Below are 16,539 nucleotides of genomic sequence, written 5' to 3' on the forward strand. Positions count from 1 at the left end.
TTCTCCCCAAAACCAGTTTTCGGCCGGCGTTGCCATGACAGCAAGTCGTATTGTACGGGACCCATCGACGGCACGAGAAGCCAGATATCTAGACTGACATGTGCTTTTCTCGCGTTCACAATGTATGAATGCTTGTCCCTTTTCGGAAAACGTAACTCTGTCCGCTTTACGCGGCGAACGTGATGTGCGGACGCTGTTTGAATTACGCTTCGGGTCCGTACGGCAATTGAGCTCCGTTTTTCTCTCCCTAAAACCAGTTTGCGATTGGCGTTGCCATGACAGCTAGCCGTAATGTACGGGACCCGTCAACGGGACGAAAAGCAAGATATATGACGTCTCCGACGTCCGTAGAGTTGGGAGTCGCACTTCATTTGTCTCCACGAGATGAGCGCGCTCTCTCTATTGGGTGAGAGTACTGACATGTGCTTTACTCGCGTTCGCAAAGTATGAATGATTCTCAAATTTCGGAAAACATACGTCTGTCCGCTTTACGTAGCGAACGTGATGTGCGGACGCTGTTTGAATTACGCTTCGGGTCCGTACGGCAATTGAGCTCCGTTTTTCTCTCCCTAAAACCAGTTTGCGATTGGCGTTGCCATGACAGCTAGCCGTAATGTACGGGACCCGTCAACGGGACGAAAAGCTAGATATATGACGTCTCCGACGTCCGTAGAGTTGGGAGTCGCACTTCATTTGTCTCCACGAGATGAGCGCGCTCTCTCTATTGGGTGAGAGTACTGACATGTGCTTTACTCGCGTTCGCAAAGTATGAATGATTCTCAAATTTCGGAAAACATACGTCTGTCCGCTTTACGTAGCGAACGTGATGTGCGGACGCTGTTTGAATTACGCTTCGGGTCCGTACGGCAATTGAGCTCCGTTTTTCTCTCCCTAAAACCAGTTTGCGATTGGCGTTGCCATGACAGCTAGCCGTAATGTACGGGACCCGTCAACGGGACGAAAAGCTAGATATATGACGTCTCCGACGTCCGTAGAGTTGGGAGTCGCACTTCATTTGTCTCCACGAGATGAGCGCGCTCTCTCTATTGGGTGAGAGTACTGACATGTGCTTTACTCGCGTTCGCAAAGTATGAATGATTCTCAAATTTCGGAAAACATACGTCTGTCCGCTTTACGTAGCGAAAGTGATGTGCGGACGCTGTCTGAATTACGCTTGAGCTGCAAACACGGGCGAACTGCAGTCTGTGGATATTGTAGCTATGGAAGAATTGCCGGAAGATAAGCAGTTCGTTATTTGCATGCAATTCTGCTTCAACATCGGTAATAATTTGCTTTCCTGGTACATCAGAAAGGTGCTAAGCTATTACAATAAGCATATCTAACTTTTCTTGGAGGGTTTCTGATTTATTCCAGAAACATGACTGGTTTTTATTGCGTAGGTTTCTGAATTCTTCAGAAAGATTCCTGGTTAATTTCAGAAATGTTACTGGTTTTTAACGTGAAACTTTCCTGCTTTTTGTCCGAAATGACATTGGCAGAAGTTAGACACGCTAGCTGCCTATTTTCAGGAACGTTTCTGAATTTGTTTTACAATGTAAAAAAACTTTTCTGGTGCATTAAAAGGTTAAGACTCGTGCTCTTATAACACTGGTAAATAAAGGTAAAGGAAGTTTTTTTTTTCTTTTTCACACACGGAATTACGGTGTTATGGCTCAATGTGGAAAAATGTTCCACATACAATGCAGTGATAACCTGAAAATTGCCATTTTTGGATTTACGTTAGTCTGGCGTTGAGGTACAGAGTTATTGTTGAAACTTCAGATTCTAATAACTTTAAACAAAGTACATTTGATAACAGCTTATTCTCAAAATGTGACAAGATGACCTTTTTATTTTTTGAAAAAATATTGTACAAGATTGATACAAACTGAATTTTTGGAAAGGATTTGTTTTCCCGAAGCGTTAGCTTTTTACATAAGCGATAATATGAATTATCATAAAAATCGTATGCAGGGATCAGAGCATTTTCATGTTACACATGAAATGGAAAGAAGCAGTCTCAAGATCAATATGTACGGACATGCGCACAATGGGGTTGTTTCCTTCAGTCAAAAGTAGTACTTTTAGTCACTGAAATTGATAGAATAAGCAAAAAAAAAAAAAAAAAAAAAAAAAACATGGACCCAGAAAATACTTTAATTTTCCCAACAGTTATTTTTTAATTAATTTTTTAAAAATGTCCGATTTTTCAAACAAGGCGTATTCTTGATGACGTCACAAATGATGCTCTTTGGCGCATCTTTCTTCCGCGTTTCCACGTTATGATAATCAAGAAGCGAATTGAAATTGCGCTCTACGCATGCTATCAACCATATCGTTGCCAATACACATGCGAATTAAATATTTTGCTCAGTGAATGACAACACTGAATGGCATTTCATCATTTGTGACGTCATCGGACAGAAGCGTAAACAATAAAAGGCACCGATTTAAGTAATTTTTTCAAAATATTTAACTATGTCAAATTATTTAAAAAATGGTCAGATCCTATGTTTTTAAGCATGCTCTTTCAGAAAAAATACTTTTAAAACTTTGGAAAGGACCCCATCACATCATCAATCCATCCTTTTCCAGCGAGTTTACTAATAAACTGAGATGTTTACCTGCACATGCTAAAAAAAAACTTACCATTCTGCAATTCAAACACCTGCAATGTTAAATGCTATTTAACGACCAGTTAAATTGCTAGAAGTCGAGAACTATTTAACCACGCAATTTTTCTTTATTAGTTTTAGAGACATCAACAAAATCTACTAAACCCGACAGTATATATCTAACGATCACTCGAACTTCGCCAGAATGGAAGCAATTTGATGCTTAAACCAGGTATCAAATAATTCAAAATTTTATGAAGCTCATTGATAATTTGGTCTCATTTTAGTTTCGACTTTAACTAGCGGAAATATTAACTACTAGTGGTACCCGCACGGCTTTGCCCATAGTAGAAAATTAAAAGGTCATTTGGTTCGCTTGTATATTAACAAATAATGGATGATGAATTTCTCGCCAATTTGCAATGTTCATTTGCTTGACCATGTTACGGTTCCAAGTTATGATAATTAGGTAATTTAGTCGTCCACGTTGTGATAATTTGAGCGGTAAAATGTTCTTAAAATTGGTATAGAAAAAGAACAAAACCGAATTTTCGAAAACTCGCTTCGAGGTGCACACTATGAAAATCGGCCGAACGGTCTAGGCGCTATGCGCGTCACAGAGATCCTGACAGACGGATAGAGAGAGATCCAGACAGAGAGACTTTCAGCTTTATTATTAGTGCAGATAAAGATAAAGAAAACGTCATTTCTTGGCAATGTTTCATCTACTTCAAAATCGAGGGAGAAAAAAAAAAGGAAGAAATAATTGGCATCTTGCAAATTCGTGTTCTAAAGCTTGGATAAACCACCTTGCGGTGATTTAAGGAACTATCCAAAGAGGTAAAACATTTCATTTTTTAAATTGGGTCGGTCTCTGTTTTGCCTCTTTCAGCAGCAAATTGATGAGAGACTGCAATGCCTCCTTTTGATATTTGAATTGCAAATAATTCCCTTCTCTGCTTCGAGAAAGCCACACAATGTTTTATTTATTTCAACAAATGGTTCATATTTTTGAAAACAACGAGCTCTGTCTCGTAGTCTCCATTAGGTATCACGTTTTCGAAAAAATAAGGTAATAATTACCTCATATGAAGTACGACTGGAGTTTCGTCCTGGTTGCAGTCCAGCTGCAGCCATATATGTACTTCCGATGGTCTTGATCTTTTCTAACTTCAAGAACTGTGGCTCATATAAAAGCTAGAAAAAAAATAAAAATTTAGATTAAAACAACATAAATGTCTCAACGGTTTTATGGAAACATTTCTGAATCCTCATCTTAAAGCTCCACAAACAATGAATGTATAATTAAAAAACAATTCAGCCTAAAAACCGAATTCTGACAGCACTCGATATGAAGTGTTCTTGTCTTTATCTAAGGTTCGCTTGTTTTAAAGAAGTGCTTCTGAAGTATATGCCTATTTTTTTAAAACAGTTAAAGCTTGACCACGGAGAGATGGCGGGTGAACTCGAAGCGGAAACGGACCACTTCATTTTGCAATAGGTAGGATCGGCGAGAACGTACGATTTGATTGTTTGCGCATTCTCGCTGATTCTACCTAATACGAAATGATGTGGTCCATTTTCGTTTCCAGTTCACCCGCATCATCTCACCGTAGTCAAGTTTTTGTAATTCTTAGCAAAGATATTGTAGGTAGAAAAACAGTGATTTTAGCATCAGTCAAAAACTATTATTCGAGTGGGGAAATGTAATATAAAATAATCAATAAAAGCCTTACCTTGTCAAAATCACAGATTATTTCATGAAGTACTTGTAAACACTTTCTGCCTTCATCGTTCATCAAAGATTCACTGTAGAAATCCATATAGTTAGGAATAGAAGCAAACATCACTGCTACCGAACTATACTCTTCATGATACAAGTCTAGCTAAAACAAAAAGCCAAAATCAAAATGTTCATTACTGAATGACTCTTGGATATCACTAGAAATTTTAAACTTCAAATTTTAGTTAAATTCAATGATACTATATTTAAATAAGAAATTTATAAACACAACATAAAAAATTTCCTCTTGTGCTACTTTCACATAAGTAAGATGCACAGTACCAAGGATCACCTTCTACTCTCCTTACACAGTACAGTACGCATACACATATTAACTCGTAGCGTTTTAAGTATAGTCACAAAATATGCTGTACATGTATGGCAAGAATTGAAACTTACATCAAGATGCATCGACTCCTTAGTCAGATAGTATTGCGCAACATGAACAGGCAAAATATTTTGCAGCAGTGTCCTGTTGACCAGTCCCATCGTTGATGCTTCTTCTTGTTCCTTTTTCAACTTTTTCTTCCACAGGTAATCCAGGCGGCCAATATATTCAACCTGTGGCAGAATCGAGAGGAAGAGTTATTTGGATAACATAATTAATGAGTACGTTTTCCGCTGTAATAAGGATGATATTAAAAAAGTGGTAGCTCAGAAATTGATCTGAGAGAAATTGAAAAAAATTAAGGTTGCAAAAAAAAAGAAAAAGAGATGAACTAGGGAAAAAAACATTACCAATGAGGGATGCGTGTGGTTGGGGATATTACTTTTGAAGATAGTATAGGTTTAGGAATATCATACGACTTATAGATAAGGCAATCGTAGAAACTAAAAAGTTTTGTACTTTATCGCAAAAGGGAGTTGCGCAGAATATATTAGAAAATTTTCTTTTAAAACTCAAATCCTCTTTGATAGATAATCCCCCCCCCCCCATGATTTAAACTCTAATAACTTTCATTCAAAATTTCACTTTTAAGATTTGGCGGGTTTTTTTTCCCCCTTTCCTGATTTAAAAAATAAAACAATCTCTGACCCACAAACAAATTATCTGAATTTTCAAAAATTAGCGAAACTGCCTATTTTCCTAGCTACTCACCACAAAATTCTTACAAAAATGTACACAGTACAATTTTCTTCGTGATTCAATTCATAAGAACACTTCATGAAACAGTTCAAAGATACTTGATGTATAGGAAAATAATTGACTAGAACACTTACCTGCCTGTCTAGTAGGTGCAGCGTAAATAAAGTAACCAGTAAGCACCAATATTGATCTATCCCAGCTGGCATCTGTTTCCTACAGAAAGAAGCAGTTTTTTCAAAAATATACAGGAGTCTTCATGAACAACGAACAACAGTGATTTTCCTGATCATTATTTAATGCAAAGAAAACTATAAGATGTTTTATTTTATGTTATAAAATGGGATAGAGCAGATGAGGGCAAAAGTTACAAAGGGACAAAGGTTTCAATTATATTTGAAAAAGGCTTAGAGAACTTTTAAAAAATCGAACAGGCAGTGATTCGTCCATTCCGTTTTCAAGTAGCTTTGTTAATGCTCATGGTGTTTGACAACTGTGAACTAGGAAAATAAGATTAATGTACATTGTTTAAAATTTAGGAAACTTTTGTGGTAAATATTACCGTAAAATGGAGTGCTTAGTACAGAAAAAAAATTTCAGAAAATTGTACCGAAAAAAAATGATTGCAGTGCCAATCGATACACCACGTGACTTACAGTGATAAACAAAAAAAAAAAAAAAAAAACAGTATTTCCCTTACTTGATTCGTCCCAGCTTGTATGGTGGTCAGCGATGCAGCCTGCGAATACGAAGGCCTGCGAATGCGAATTCGATCCCCAGATCGAATCTGGTGCTCACATAAAACGAAATTTCTCTCTTGTTTGTTCTACCGTAAAATTTTACAGTAAAATAGGATTTTGCGGTAAAAGTTCAGGATTTATGGATTTATTTCTTAACAGTGCATGTTTTGTCATTTTTGACGCATTTTCAAGTATTTGTACGCGTAAGTAAAAAGGGGTTATAACTTATTGGCAGTTTTTCTCGCTTCTGAGTGGTAAATAAACTCTTAAAACATTCTGGTAAATTTTGGATTAAAAATAGCTGTTTCGGAAAATATCATATCTGTGCCTGCATGTTTTGGAAAATGGTTATTTTTTTGACTGAAGATGAAAGAAATATGACACTACTACACAAGCTTTTTTTTTTTTTTTTAGAGCCATACAACGATGTTTAAGAAACATAGGAACTTCAAAAAGCTAAACGTCGAAATCACAAACCTTTGCACCACTTTCCTTGCACCTGTACATAAGGTGCGTGTGTTACACACCTTTGTCAAGAACACTAGCGTAGATGGAGTAAATCCAACCTGTCAGCATCGTAATGCTGTGGTTAGGATCGGCGTAGCCTTCGCAATGCTGGCAAATTAGGTTTGTCCAAATCTCTACATAGTATAAAATGAAGTGTCCAAAAAGCGTCTGTTTGTTTGAACTCGCAAAACTCGAGAACTACCCGGCCGATTTTGCTGAAATTTTCACAATTTGTTACTTTAAGCCCTGAGAAGGTTTGCAGACCAGTTCGAAAACAATTCGATGAATAGTTCTTTTTTTATTCCAGTTTAGGCCCAATTTTCACATAAATTCCCTAATATGGAGGTGAAAAATTACTCGCAAATAGTAATATTATATATCGTTAGAAAGGGAAGAATTTTCCGCGTTCTACGCAATTTGTTCCAACTCCCTAACTTAATTGCGGCGGGAGTTATTTACGTTTTTAGTTCGAATTTGTTTAGGCTTAGCTGAAATTTAGGCACTACTTTCTTCACTAAATTTATCTCTACATAGTATAAAATGAAGTGTCCAAAAAGCGTCTGTTTGTTTGAACTCGCAAAACTCGAGAACTACCCGGCCGATTTGGCTGAAATTTTCACAATTTGTTCCTTTAAGTCCTGAGAAGGTTTGCAGACCAGTTTGAAAAAATTCGATGAATAGTTTTTTTTTATATTCCAGTTTAGGCCCAATTTTCACATAAATTCCCGAATATGGAGGTGAAAAATTACTCGCAAATAGTAATATTATATATAGTTAGAAAGGGTAGAATTTTCCGCGTTCTACGCAATTTGTTCCAACGCTCTAACTTAATTGCGGCGGGAGTTACTTACGTTTTTAGCTCGAATTTGTTTAGGCTTAGCTGAAATTTAGACACTACTTTCTTCACTAAATTTATCAATATAAAGTGAAGGAATTGTCCTACAGTTTTCTTTTTGACACCAGTGGCGGATACAGCCGGCGGGCAACCGGGCATTTGCCCGATGGGCCGGTCATGCTTCAGGCCGATCAACTAACAGCGAAGTCTTTCGGGCATGTCTACTAACAGCAAAATGTAAATTTTGCACGCATGTGTTTAGAATAGCGCAAATTCCCAAAACACAGCCTCAGCTCCTCTTTACGCATGGGCAAAAGCTTGCGGATAGAGGGGGCAGGGCCATCACCAAGAAGCGGGGGGGGGGGGATTTCTGAAATGGGGGGCTGCCTAGGGCCTGATAACCACACAGGCTGACTAGGCCTAGGCCTGGGGCCCCATGTTCCTAAGGGACCCCACATTTCTGCATAGCATTGCAACGATATGAAAAATACACGTATTTTTAAAAAAATAAAAAATTATGACTTATTAATTGGAAAAAAACTTCTTTAAAGTGGAATTTTTAATCATTCTGCCAGTAACGAATTTACTTGGTTACGATTATGAGGGGGCCCAAAGGGGATTCATAAATGCACATAAGTGATTTATACATAGTTGTGTGTTTAGACAAAGAGGTCTCCAAAAGCGTATTCGTGCATTAAAAATGTTAATCAAACACTGCATAGTCTTTAGGGGACCTCTAAATTAATGTGGACCTAGGGCCTCACTTTTAACTAGTCGGGCCCTGGGGCTGCCAATATATTTTTAGTGGTATAATAAAAAATAAATGAATAAATTAAAAAAAAAAAAAACAGGGAAACCTTAGCGGCTATATAAAGCTAAATACTTTTGGTCTCTTTGACGCTTTTATTTATAAATGACAATTCACAATTGCTATAAAATGCAATTTACAACAACGGCCGACGTGAGGTCATGTCAGCTTAGTTGGAGAATAGGTGCCGGCTCGGAATTGAACTCGCGCAGAGGGTAATATACCCTACTTGTGAAAGGTGTAGAAGGGGGCTTGTGAAAAAAGTGACCTATGTCATTTTTTTCCCGGATCCGCTTTTGCTCTCGGCGACCCTGTTTATAGCAATTAGAATTAAAGTGACAAAATATTTTTTCCGTAAAATTATTTAAAAAAATGCAATTTTAAAATACCATTGAGGAGCAAGAAAGACTCTACATTATTAAGATTATCAAATCAAAGGCCAAAGGATGCCAAAATGTGAGTTTCAAACTTTTTTGACGAGCCATAAAGTATTCTATACCCTGTACAAACTCACGGTTTCGGTCCCCTCAGTTTAAAAAGAAAATAAGTTGATAAAAACAATGTCGAAAGAATTTCGGCGGTCCCCAGAACCTCCCCCCCCCCTCCTAATATCATCGAAGATCGTGGAAAATTTAAATTTTTGGCTTCAATTTTGAATAACTTCATAAGAGAACAGTCGAACCCACTCCCGCCATAACATGGAATTCCAGTTTCGAAAATTTGATGGAAGAAAGTACTCGAACCTCTCCCATTTTTTTAACATTCCCAAAGATGGCTCGAAAATTTTCCGGGGTAAGCCTCCTGAAAACTCTTTTTCCTAACATCACTGAAGATCAGCAAAAATTTCGTTTTTGCAACTTAACTTTCGAGTAACTGCCGGTGCCCTAGTCTTTACCGAAAAAAGGCTTTTACGACTTCAATTTGAAAATTTTCTGGTGGATGGCCTCGGAATCTATCTCGACTTAAAATCACCAAAGATCTTCTTAAACGGCGTTTTCAGAGCTAATATTTTTTTAAAAAATATCAGAGGAGAGCCCCCGGAACCGCTCTTCATACCATATAATCGAAGATAATTTAAAATTCTGTTTTTGGATTTCCACTTCCGAAAAATTGCAGTAGGAGAAACCCTGAACCTACGCTCCCCAACATCACCAAATATTGTCTAAAATTGAGTTTTAGGACTACAATTTCGAAAATTTTCCGTGGGAGAGCCTCCCCCCCCCCCGGACCCCCTATTTCAGACTCAGTGTTAATCTTTCCATTAAGTTTATATTGCTAATACATACTTCAATGACTCCCAGAAGCCATAAAGCTAAGTCCTCTCTCTCTCTCTTTGTATTGATACATGCGTTTGAAAAAAATAATAAGGGGCTGCCAAACTCGTATACCCGACCCCTCCCACCAGGTTTTTGACCTCGCATCGAGTCTAGGGGTCGTCAGGGTATGGCAGTATAAAAAAGGGAATATTTATGACAGGGCCCAGTAAAATGTATGTTTGTATCGAGGGACCCATCACGTTCTAAGACGACCCTAGTCTTTCACGAATGAATATCGCTAGATCAGTTTCATATAACAGGGCGATTAAGTTACTTGTTATGACTGCAGAAAAGGACATACTAGCCAAGCAGTGTTTTCATTACGGAAATATTCAATCAAGTTCCGGGCATTATAAAAATATTTAAATGGACAATTACAATCACAATTTTCACCCAAAAAAAGCTTTAGCTAATATTGTATCGATTTGTTCACCATTAAGGCGCAGAAGTGTTCCTATCTGTTAAATTTTTTTAAATAAAACATATTTAACTGCTAAGCATAATTTCCTCATATTTAAGTGATATCCCAATCGTTAGATAAAATTTAATATCTATAAGAGCTATGGGGCCGCTACATCTCCTAATGCCAGGGCCGATTTTTTCAATCAATCCGCCACTGTTTGACACCACTGAAAAGAGCTACCTTTTTTACACCAGATCTAACTCGACCTATGGTCGGAAGTTTAACCCTCTATCTCCATTAGAAAAATAGTTACAAGAGAATTAAATGAAGTTCAAAAATCTGTTCTCTATTCAAGTTTTTAACCATTTTATTTTGCGTTTCAACGGTAACGCTTTTTGAATCCATTATTTCCATCTTTCTCATTTTCAATTCTGAAACTTATTTTATTTTGTGTTTCCATGGTTACGCTTTTTAAATCCATCTTTCTCATTTTATTTTAATTTCTTAAAAGTATTTTAATATCGGTCGTCATTGTTTGGAGGGGAAATTTTGCATGATGATTTTTTTTCTTTTATTTATGCCTGATTGTTGAATATACGTCACTTGACACAATTTTTGTTTTCAAAATAGACCGGGCAAAGCCGGGCAACGCAGCTAGTAGTGTATATTACGCTTTAACATTAGGAGCTTTACCTTGATTATTGGATCAACGTTTTAGAAGCTTGGAATTTTCCTTAGGAATCACAAATAAACTTCAAATTCCTAAACATCGAGTGCGAATAAAGTTTTATACATAACATTTCCCCAGATCAGACAAAATATAGCCTTTAATTAACCCAAAACTTTTAAAGATTTTATTGAATACTTAGTTTAATTGCAAGCTATATAACTGTAAGAAAACGATAGTTGTAATATTTAGCAACAGTTTGAGAAAAGAAAACGCAGTCTTCCGGTTGAAAAAGAAATTTCATAAAAGCGAGAGAAAGAAATTTTTCTTGATGTTTCATCGAAAATGACTATTAAATGGTATATAAATTTAACTGAGGTTGAAACTCCTTTTTAAGGACAGGTTTGCGTGCAGAAGGTTTTTTTGAAGGGAAGAAAATGCATGAAGGGGGTTAGTAAAATTTTTTGTTAATTGTTACATGAAACGATCGTTCAATTACGTTCGTGTTGAAGAATGAAAATTTAGCCGAGAATGTACACTGAAGTTACATTCTGGGTTTTATTGATCAGAAGATCAATGAACACCTTCCCCCCGTCACTCAACTGACCTCAAAAGTAAATTAATTATTTTGACAAAGGACATCATTACGCACGACAGAAATAGGGTTAAAAATATACGAGCTTAAAAATGTCTCAATTCGTGTCTCCAAATAAGAATCTAAAAAAAAAGAGAACACAATATTTTACTGCACTTAAAGAGTGTCTCAATACAGAACCCAAACTTTCCTTAAAGCTTCTGAGTGGTGTCAAAGACGAGGTACGTGAGCTCAAGTTATTTGCCGACATTTTAAAGTAGAAAGATGCTGCTTTTTGTTTTGTAAATTAGTCCTTCATTCAGTTATTTATCGATGAGACTTTTAAATCCCACCAGTTTCTCAGTTTTTAAACCTATCACGACTTAGAGCTCCATCGTTTCTCAGTTCATTCTATTGTTAAACGGCTGCACAAACAGATTTCTTGTTGGAACCTAGCTGGAGACAAAGATTTGAGACCCGGAGATCGAAGTCAAAAAGGAGAGGAAGAAACAAGATGGAGATTCAAAACCGAAATGACACAAAGAAAGGAGACAGGAATACAATGCAAAAAAAAAAAAAAAAAGACAAAGAAATGAAACAAATATTACAAAGCCAAAAAGAGACACAGAAATGAGACAGGGAGAAGGATACAATGCCAAAAGAAGACACAGAAATAAGACAGGGACATAAAACCAAAAGACACAGAAATGAGGCAGGGATACTAATTCAAAAGGATTCAAAGAAATAAGACAAGGATACACGTCCAAAAAAAAAAAAAAAAACCTGTGACCCACTTCCCCCAATCAACTCTAATTTGAACTCTGAAACTTTGAATTCAAATTATGTTTTACGCAATCACGAGTTGCAACAAGACACAACTCATTAGAGTTATTGTTTCTAGAAACGGCGCACCCCCCCCCCCCCCCCCAAACATATCCATCCTTCTGGGAGGCTACATTTGTATAGTTGAGTGTGTGTAGGCTTTCGTGTGTACACGTAGGCGTGTGTATGTGTGTAAAGGCGTGCGCGAGTGTGTATGCGCATGAGCATGGGTGTGTAGGAGATGGACGCCGCTACCCAAGAGAAGTGGATTACGGGGGACAGCGCTCAGGACCAGAGGAGCCGCGCCGGTGGGCGGTGGTGAAGCAGAGGACGCCCCTGGTCCAAGCTGAAATAGGAACCACAACATCAAGGATGGTCAAGTGAGAACAATAAGCAACTGTGATTGCTCAAAAAAAAAAAAAAAAGACGAACGTATACGGAGTCAAAAAGAGACAAAGAAATGAGATAGGAATACAAAACCAACGCGAACAGGGATATTTTTAAAAAATCAATAAATAAGGAGTTAAACGCATGGAATGCCCCTGCTGGATTGTTTTCCTCTCTCTGATTCAGAATTAGAATTAGTTCGAAATATAAAAAGAGGATAATATGATTTGTTTCTTACCAGTCTTGGAGATAAGACTTTTGATACAGGTCAGATTTTGAATGAATGATGCAGGAAAAAGCTGTCACAAGACTGCCATTAATTAAGAGCTTCATTAGGAAATGGATGCGCAGAAAAACTGACACTGAAACCATGGACAGGATGGCACACCAGGTGAAGTACTATACGAAATACAACATGAAAAGAAAAAAAAAAAAAAAAAACGCATTGCACTTAAAAGGATAACACTAGCATCAAAAATGAAAGTTGTTTCATACATAAAAACATAAATAAGTGTACTAACAAAACTAGGGTAACATACATACCCATGGTTGTCTGCAAGCAATGCCATCTTGTGGATGAAAAGTTTTGTTTGAATATTCAATGATTCCCTGCCTTCCATCGCAATCGTCCTGTAAGATGAAAGAAAAAAGAATGAAATCAAAATTAATATAAAAGCTTTGCCATGAACCAAAATGTAGTACAGAAACATTGTATACTTTGTATATGGTAATGGGTCAAAACTTCGCCGGACAAAACTTCACGGACCAAACTTCTCGTGAACAAAACTTCGTGCGGTCAAAATCAGGGCCGGCTCTAGCAGTTTTGCCGTCCCGGACAAATCAACAAAGTGCCGTCCCTCCCACGGTAAACAATAGAAAAAAAAAACTGTTTAGGTTTATAATTAATTTGAATTCTGAAATTTTGAATTCAAATTATGTTTTTCGCAATCACGAGTTGTGACAGGACCCTGACTGGTTACTACTCTAATCTCTCGTTTCTATAGAAACGGCTCCTGTCCCTCCTCTTGATTGGTTACGTGTGTACAGTTGTGCATGTATATGTGTAGACTTGTGTGTGTGCGTAGACCTGTGTGTATGCACGTTGGCGTGTGTGTATGTGTGTGAATGTATGAGCGTGCCTGTGGGAAGGACATGGACACCACCGACCAGGAGAAGCGGCTACCGGGAGGAGTCGCACCTGCAGAGGATGGTGGGGTTGAAAAAGGAACCAAACATCAAGGATGGTCAAGTGAAAACAATTAGCAATCGTGATTGCTCAAAAAAAAAAAGAAAAAAAAAAGTTCAAACATTGCATGTTTTCATTTTTGCATTACAAATATAGCTATTGATCTTCCTTTTGGTAATTATGTCTTTTAATACGAAACGCTTCACCTATTCATCAATTTATCGGTCCTAAGTACGGCCACAGCTTGCTACACTACCCGACAGTGGCACAACCAAAAAATATTTTAATTATTAAATTATAATATTTTTTTTGACATTGAAGTTCCAAAACGCAGTTACCGACAAACTTTAATGATTACTGGATGGGGGACTCCCCCCCCCCCCCCAAAAAAAAAAAAAGAATTTTCGAAATAGAAGTCCTAAAAAGCGAAGTTTTTAAGCGATATTCAGGGACTAGGGTGAGGGTTTAAAGGTCTCACCTTATTTTTTTTTTTTTTGAAATTATACTTTTTTCATTTTCATATTTTCATATTTCATACAGGAGCATTTTCTCACTCTATTAAAAGAGGACTGCGTGCTATGCATCTCAACAAATAGTCGTTTCTAAAAATACATTTTTTGACGATTTGGATGATATTAGAAACGGAGGGGTTTGAAGCTCGAGGCCTTTGTCCGGAAGATTTCCGAAATGGAAGTCCTAAAAACGCGACTGTGCACTAAATTTGGTAACGTTAGGGAATCTGCAAATTTTCAAAACTGTAGTTCCAAAAAGGCAGTCTTAAACAATTTTCCATGTTGTTAGAAGGCGATGTGTTTAATAGTTCTTCCCCTGGAAATATAGCAAAATTGAAGCCTTTGAAACGATATTTGAGATGTCCTTCAATGGTTTTGGCTGAGGGAGGAGACTTCCAAATCGTAGCATTTAAAGGATTTTCTTATTTTTGAACCGTCTAGGAAAAAGAAAAGGAGAGATGGGGATGAAAGAAATATGAGGTGTGATACGTGATTACCTCAGCAATAATCTTACTATCGAAAAAATTAATTTTAAAAAGAAATTAAGATTTTCACAACATTCTATTTTTTTTCCTATTAAAATTACTTCATTTTCCCGAGGAGCGTCCATTTTTTCTTTTTAATTACATGGAATATTTTTGAAAACAAATATTATACTCAGCCCTGTGGAAGAGCGGGGGGGGGGGGGGGGATCCCTGCGCGTGATCCAAGTCCGGAATGCAGAATGTCAAAAAACTGAACTCCCAAAAATGAATAATTATTTAAAACGTCGTAAATAATAATTACTTAATACGCTATTGTCACACATTTTGAAAGAAATTGTCTTTTCAATCACTAAATTAATGTTAAATCAATTTAATATTTGACAAAATTAGTTGCAGGCAATGGTCTAACTTCAAAATCCGGACCTTATGCCCAGCCTGTTCAGACGACAACTTGACCTCATGTCCTAACTGCACAAAATTCGGACCTTCTATCCGTGGAACATATGTAAGCCGGACCATATGTCCGCTGGATCTTATGTCCGCTGGACCTTCTGGATGTACATGGATAATAATTATAATATTATTCAACCTCATGAATACAACCCAAGAAATCAGAAACGAATAATTATTTTAAAAAATAAAACTTACTTCAGAAAGATTTATTTCCTGTGAAATATACATTTATATTCTTTAAATTTTTCTTTTGCTTAATGGCGCTGATGGCAACGGTATTTGAGCTAAATCGCAATAGTAGCAAATTATATTCAGTTCTTCGACTACAGAGATACAGAGCGGGCTGCCAAAAATCACTTTATTGGTTGAAATTTCCCTGCTCGAGTATCTGGTTAATTTGTTGGGGAACACAAAAAGCTCAAAGAAAAAAAAAATACCATTTTATGGAAAGGATAGCAGTGATAGTGGCACACGTTTCTTTTTTTTTTCTTTTCCTTTTTTACTGGTATGAAAGAGAAATACAACCCTTCCAAAACAACGCCAAAAGATTGCTCATAAAGGCTTTTCCCTCCTCTTGTTTAATCATCTTTTAAACCCTGATCAGTATCTGGATCAGTACGAGGGGGGACCCAAAAGAAACCGGACTAATGGTGCGATGCCAATCCTAGATGTAGTAGAGTGTTCTCCAGCTAGACGGCTCAAGTAGCAACCTTCACAAACAAGCTGTGCAAGTGGCGTCAGTTTAGTTGATAACGTCTGATCGTAGTGTTGGTTTTCTCAGGTGTTGTTGCTTTCCGCCTGCGAACTCATTATGGCAGATTTGAAAGAACAAACTGTAAGCTTGAAATTTTGCTTCCTCCTTGAAAAGTCGGTAACGGAATAGTACCATAATATAGACCAACTACTTCAACAAGTTTACAAGAACGATGCTATGAGCCGTTCACAAGTTTTCGAGTGGTTTGGGAGCTTTAAATGTGGTAGCATGAATGTCAAAGATCATGCTCGCTCTTGATGTTTAACAATTTAATGTAATTAGGAAATTAAAGAGAGTTTAAAATAGGATTAAAATTTTTTTGGACATTTAAAATATCAAAATTGTTTAATCATCAAAAATTGTTCAATTAGTTAGCCATAAATCATTTAAATTTTTATTATACAACCATTATACGAGTACATCTCTATTGTTCTATCGTTTATGGAAAAGTAATCAATTAATTTCGATTCAATTTTAATTAAATTTATTTAAATTTATTATTGAATTAACTCGATATACTCAAATTCATTAAAGAATTATTTTCTTATCAAGTAATTCATTAATTAGTTATTTGTCTAGTGTGTGTTTAATGTGGTTCTGGAAATAAT

The 16,539-nt window shown here is 36.9% G+C and overlaps 1 protein-coding gene across 1 annotated transcript in view; it reads right to left on the minus strand.

Moving 5' to 3' along the window:
- The window catches only part of LOC129223995 (adenylate cyclase type 2-like), a 92,815-nt gene that overhangs the window by 13,925 nt on the left and 62,351 nt on the right, over positions 1 to 16,539 (minus strand). Inside the window, exons 16-21 of the mRNA XM_054858388.1 lie at positions 13,085 to 13,171; positions 12,780 to 12,940; positions 5,620 to 5,698; positions 4,798 to 4,959; positions 4,352 to 4,501; positions 3,699 to 3,812 (exon numbers count right to left, since the gene is read on the minus strand). Of these exons, the coding sequence (XP_054714363.1) occupies positions 3,699 to 3,812; positions 4,352 to 4,501; positions 4,798 to 4,959; positions 5,620 to 5,698; positions 12,780 to 12,940; positions 13,085 to 13,171 (753 nt within the window). The remainder of the gene's footprint in view (positions 1 to 3,698; positions 3,813 to 4,351; positions 4,502 to 4,797; positions 4,960 to 5,619; positions 5,699 to 12,779; positions 12,941 to 13,084; positions 13,172 to 16,539) is intronic.

The sequence above is a fragment of the Uloborus diversus genome, chromosome 6 (genome assembly GCF_026930045.1).
Source record: "Uloborus diversus isolate 005 chromosome 6, Udiv.v.3.1, whole genome shotgun sequence".
Taxonomy (NCBI): Eukaryota; Metazoa; Arthropoda; class Arachnida; order Araneae; family Uloboridae; genus Uloborus; species Uloborus diversus.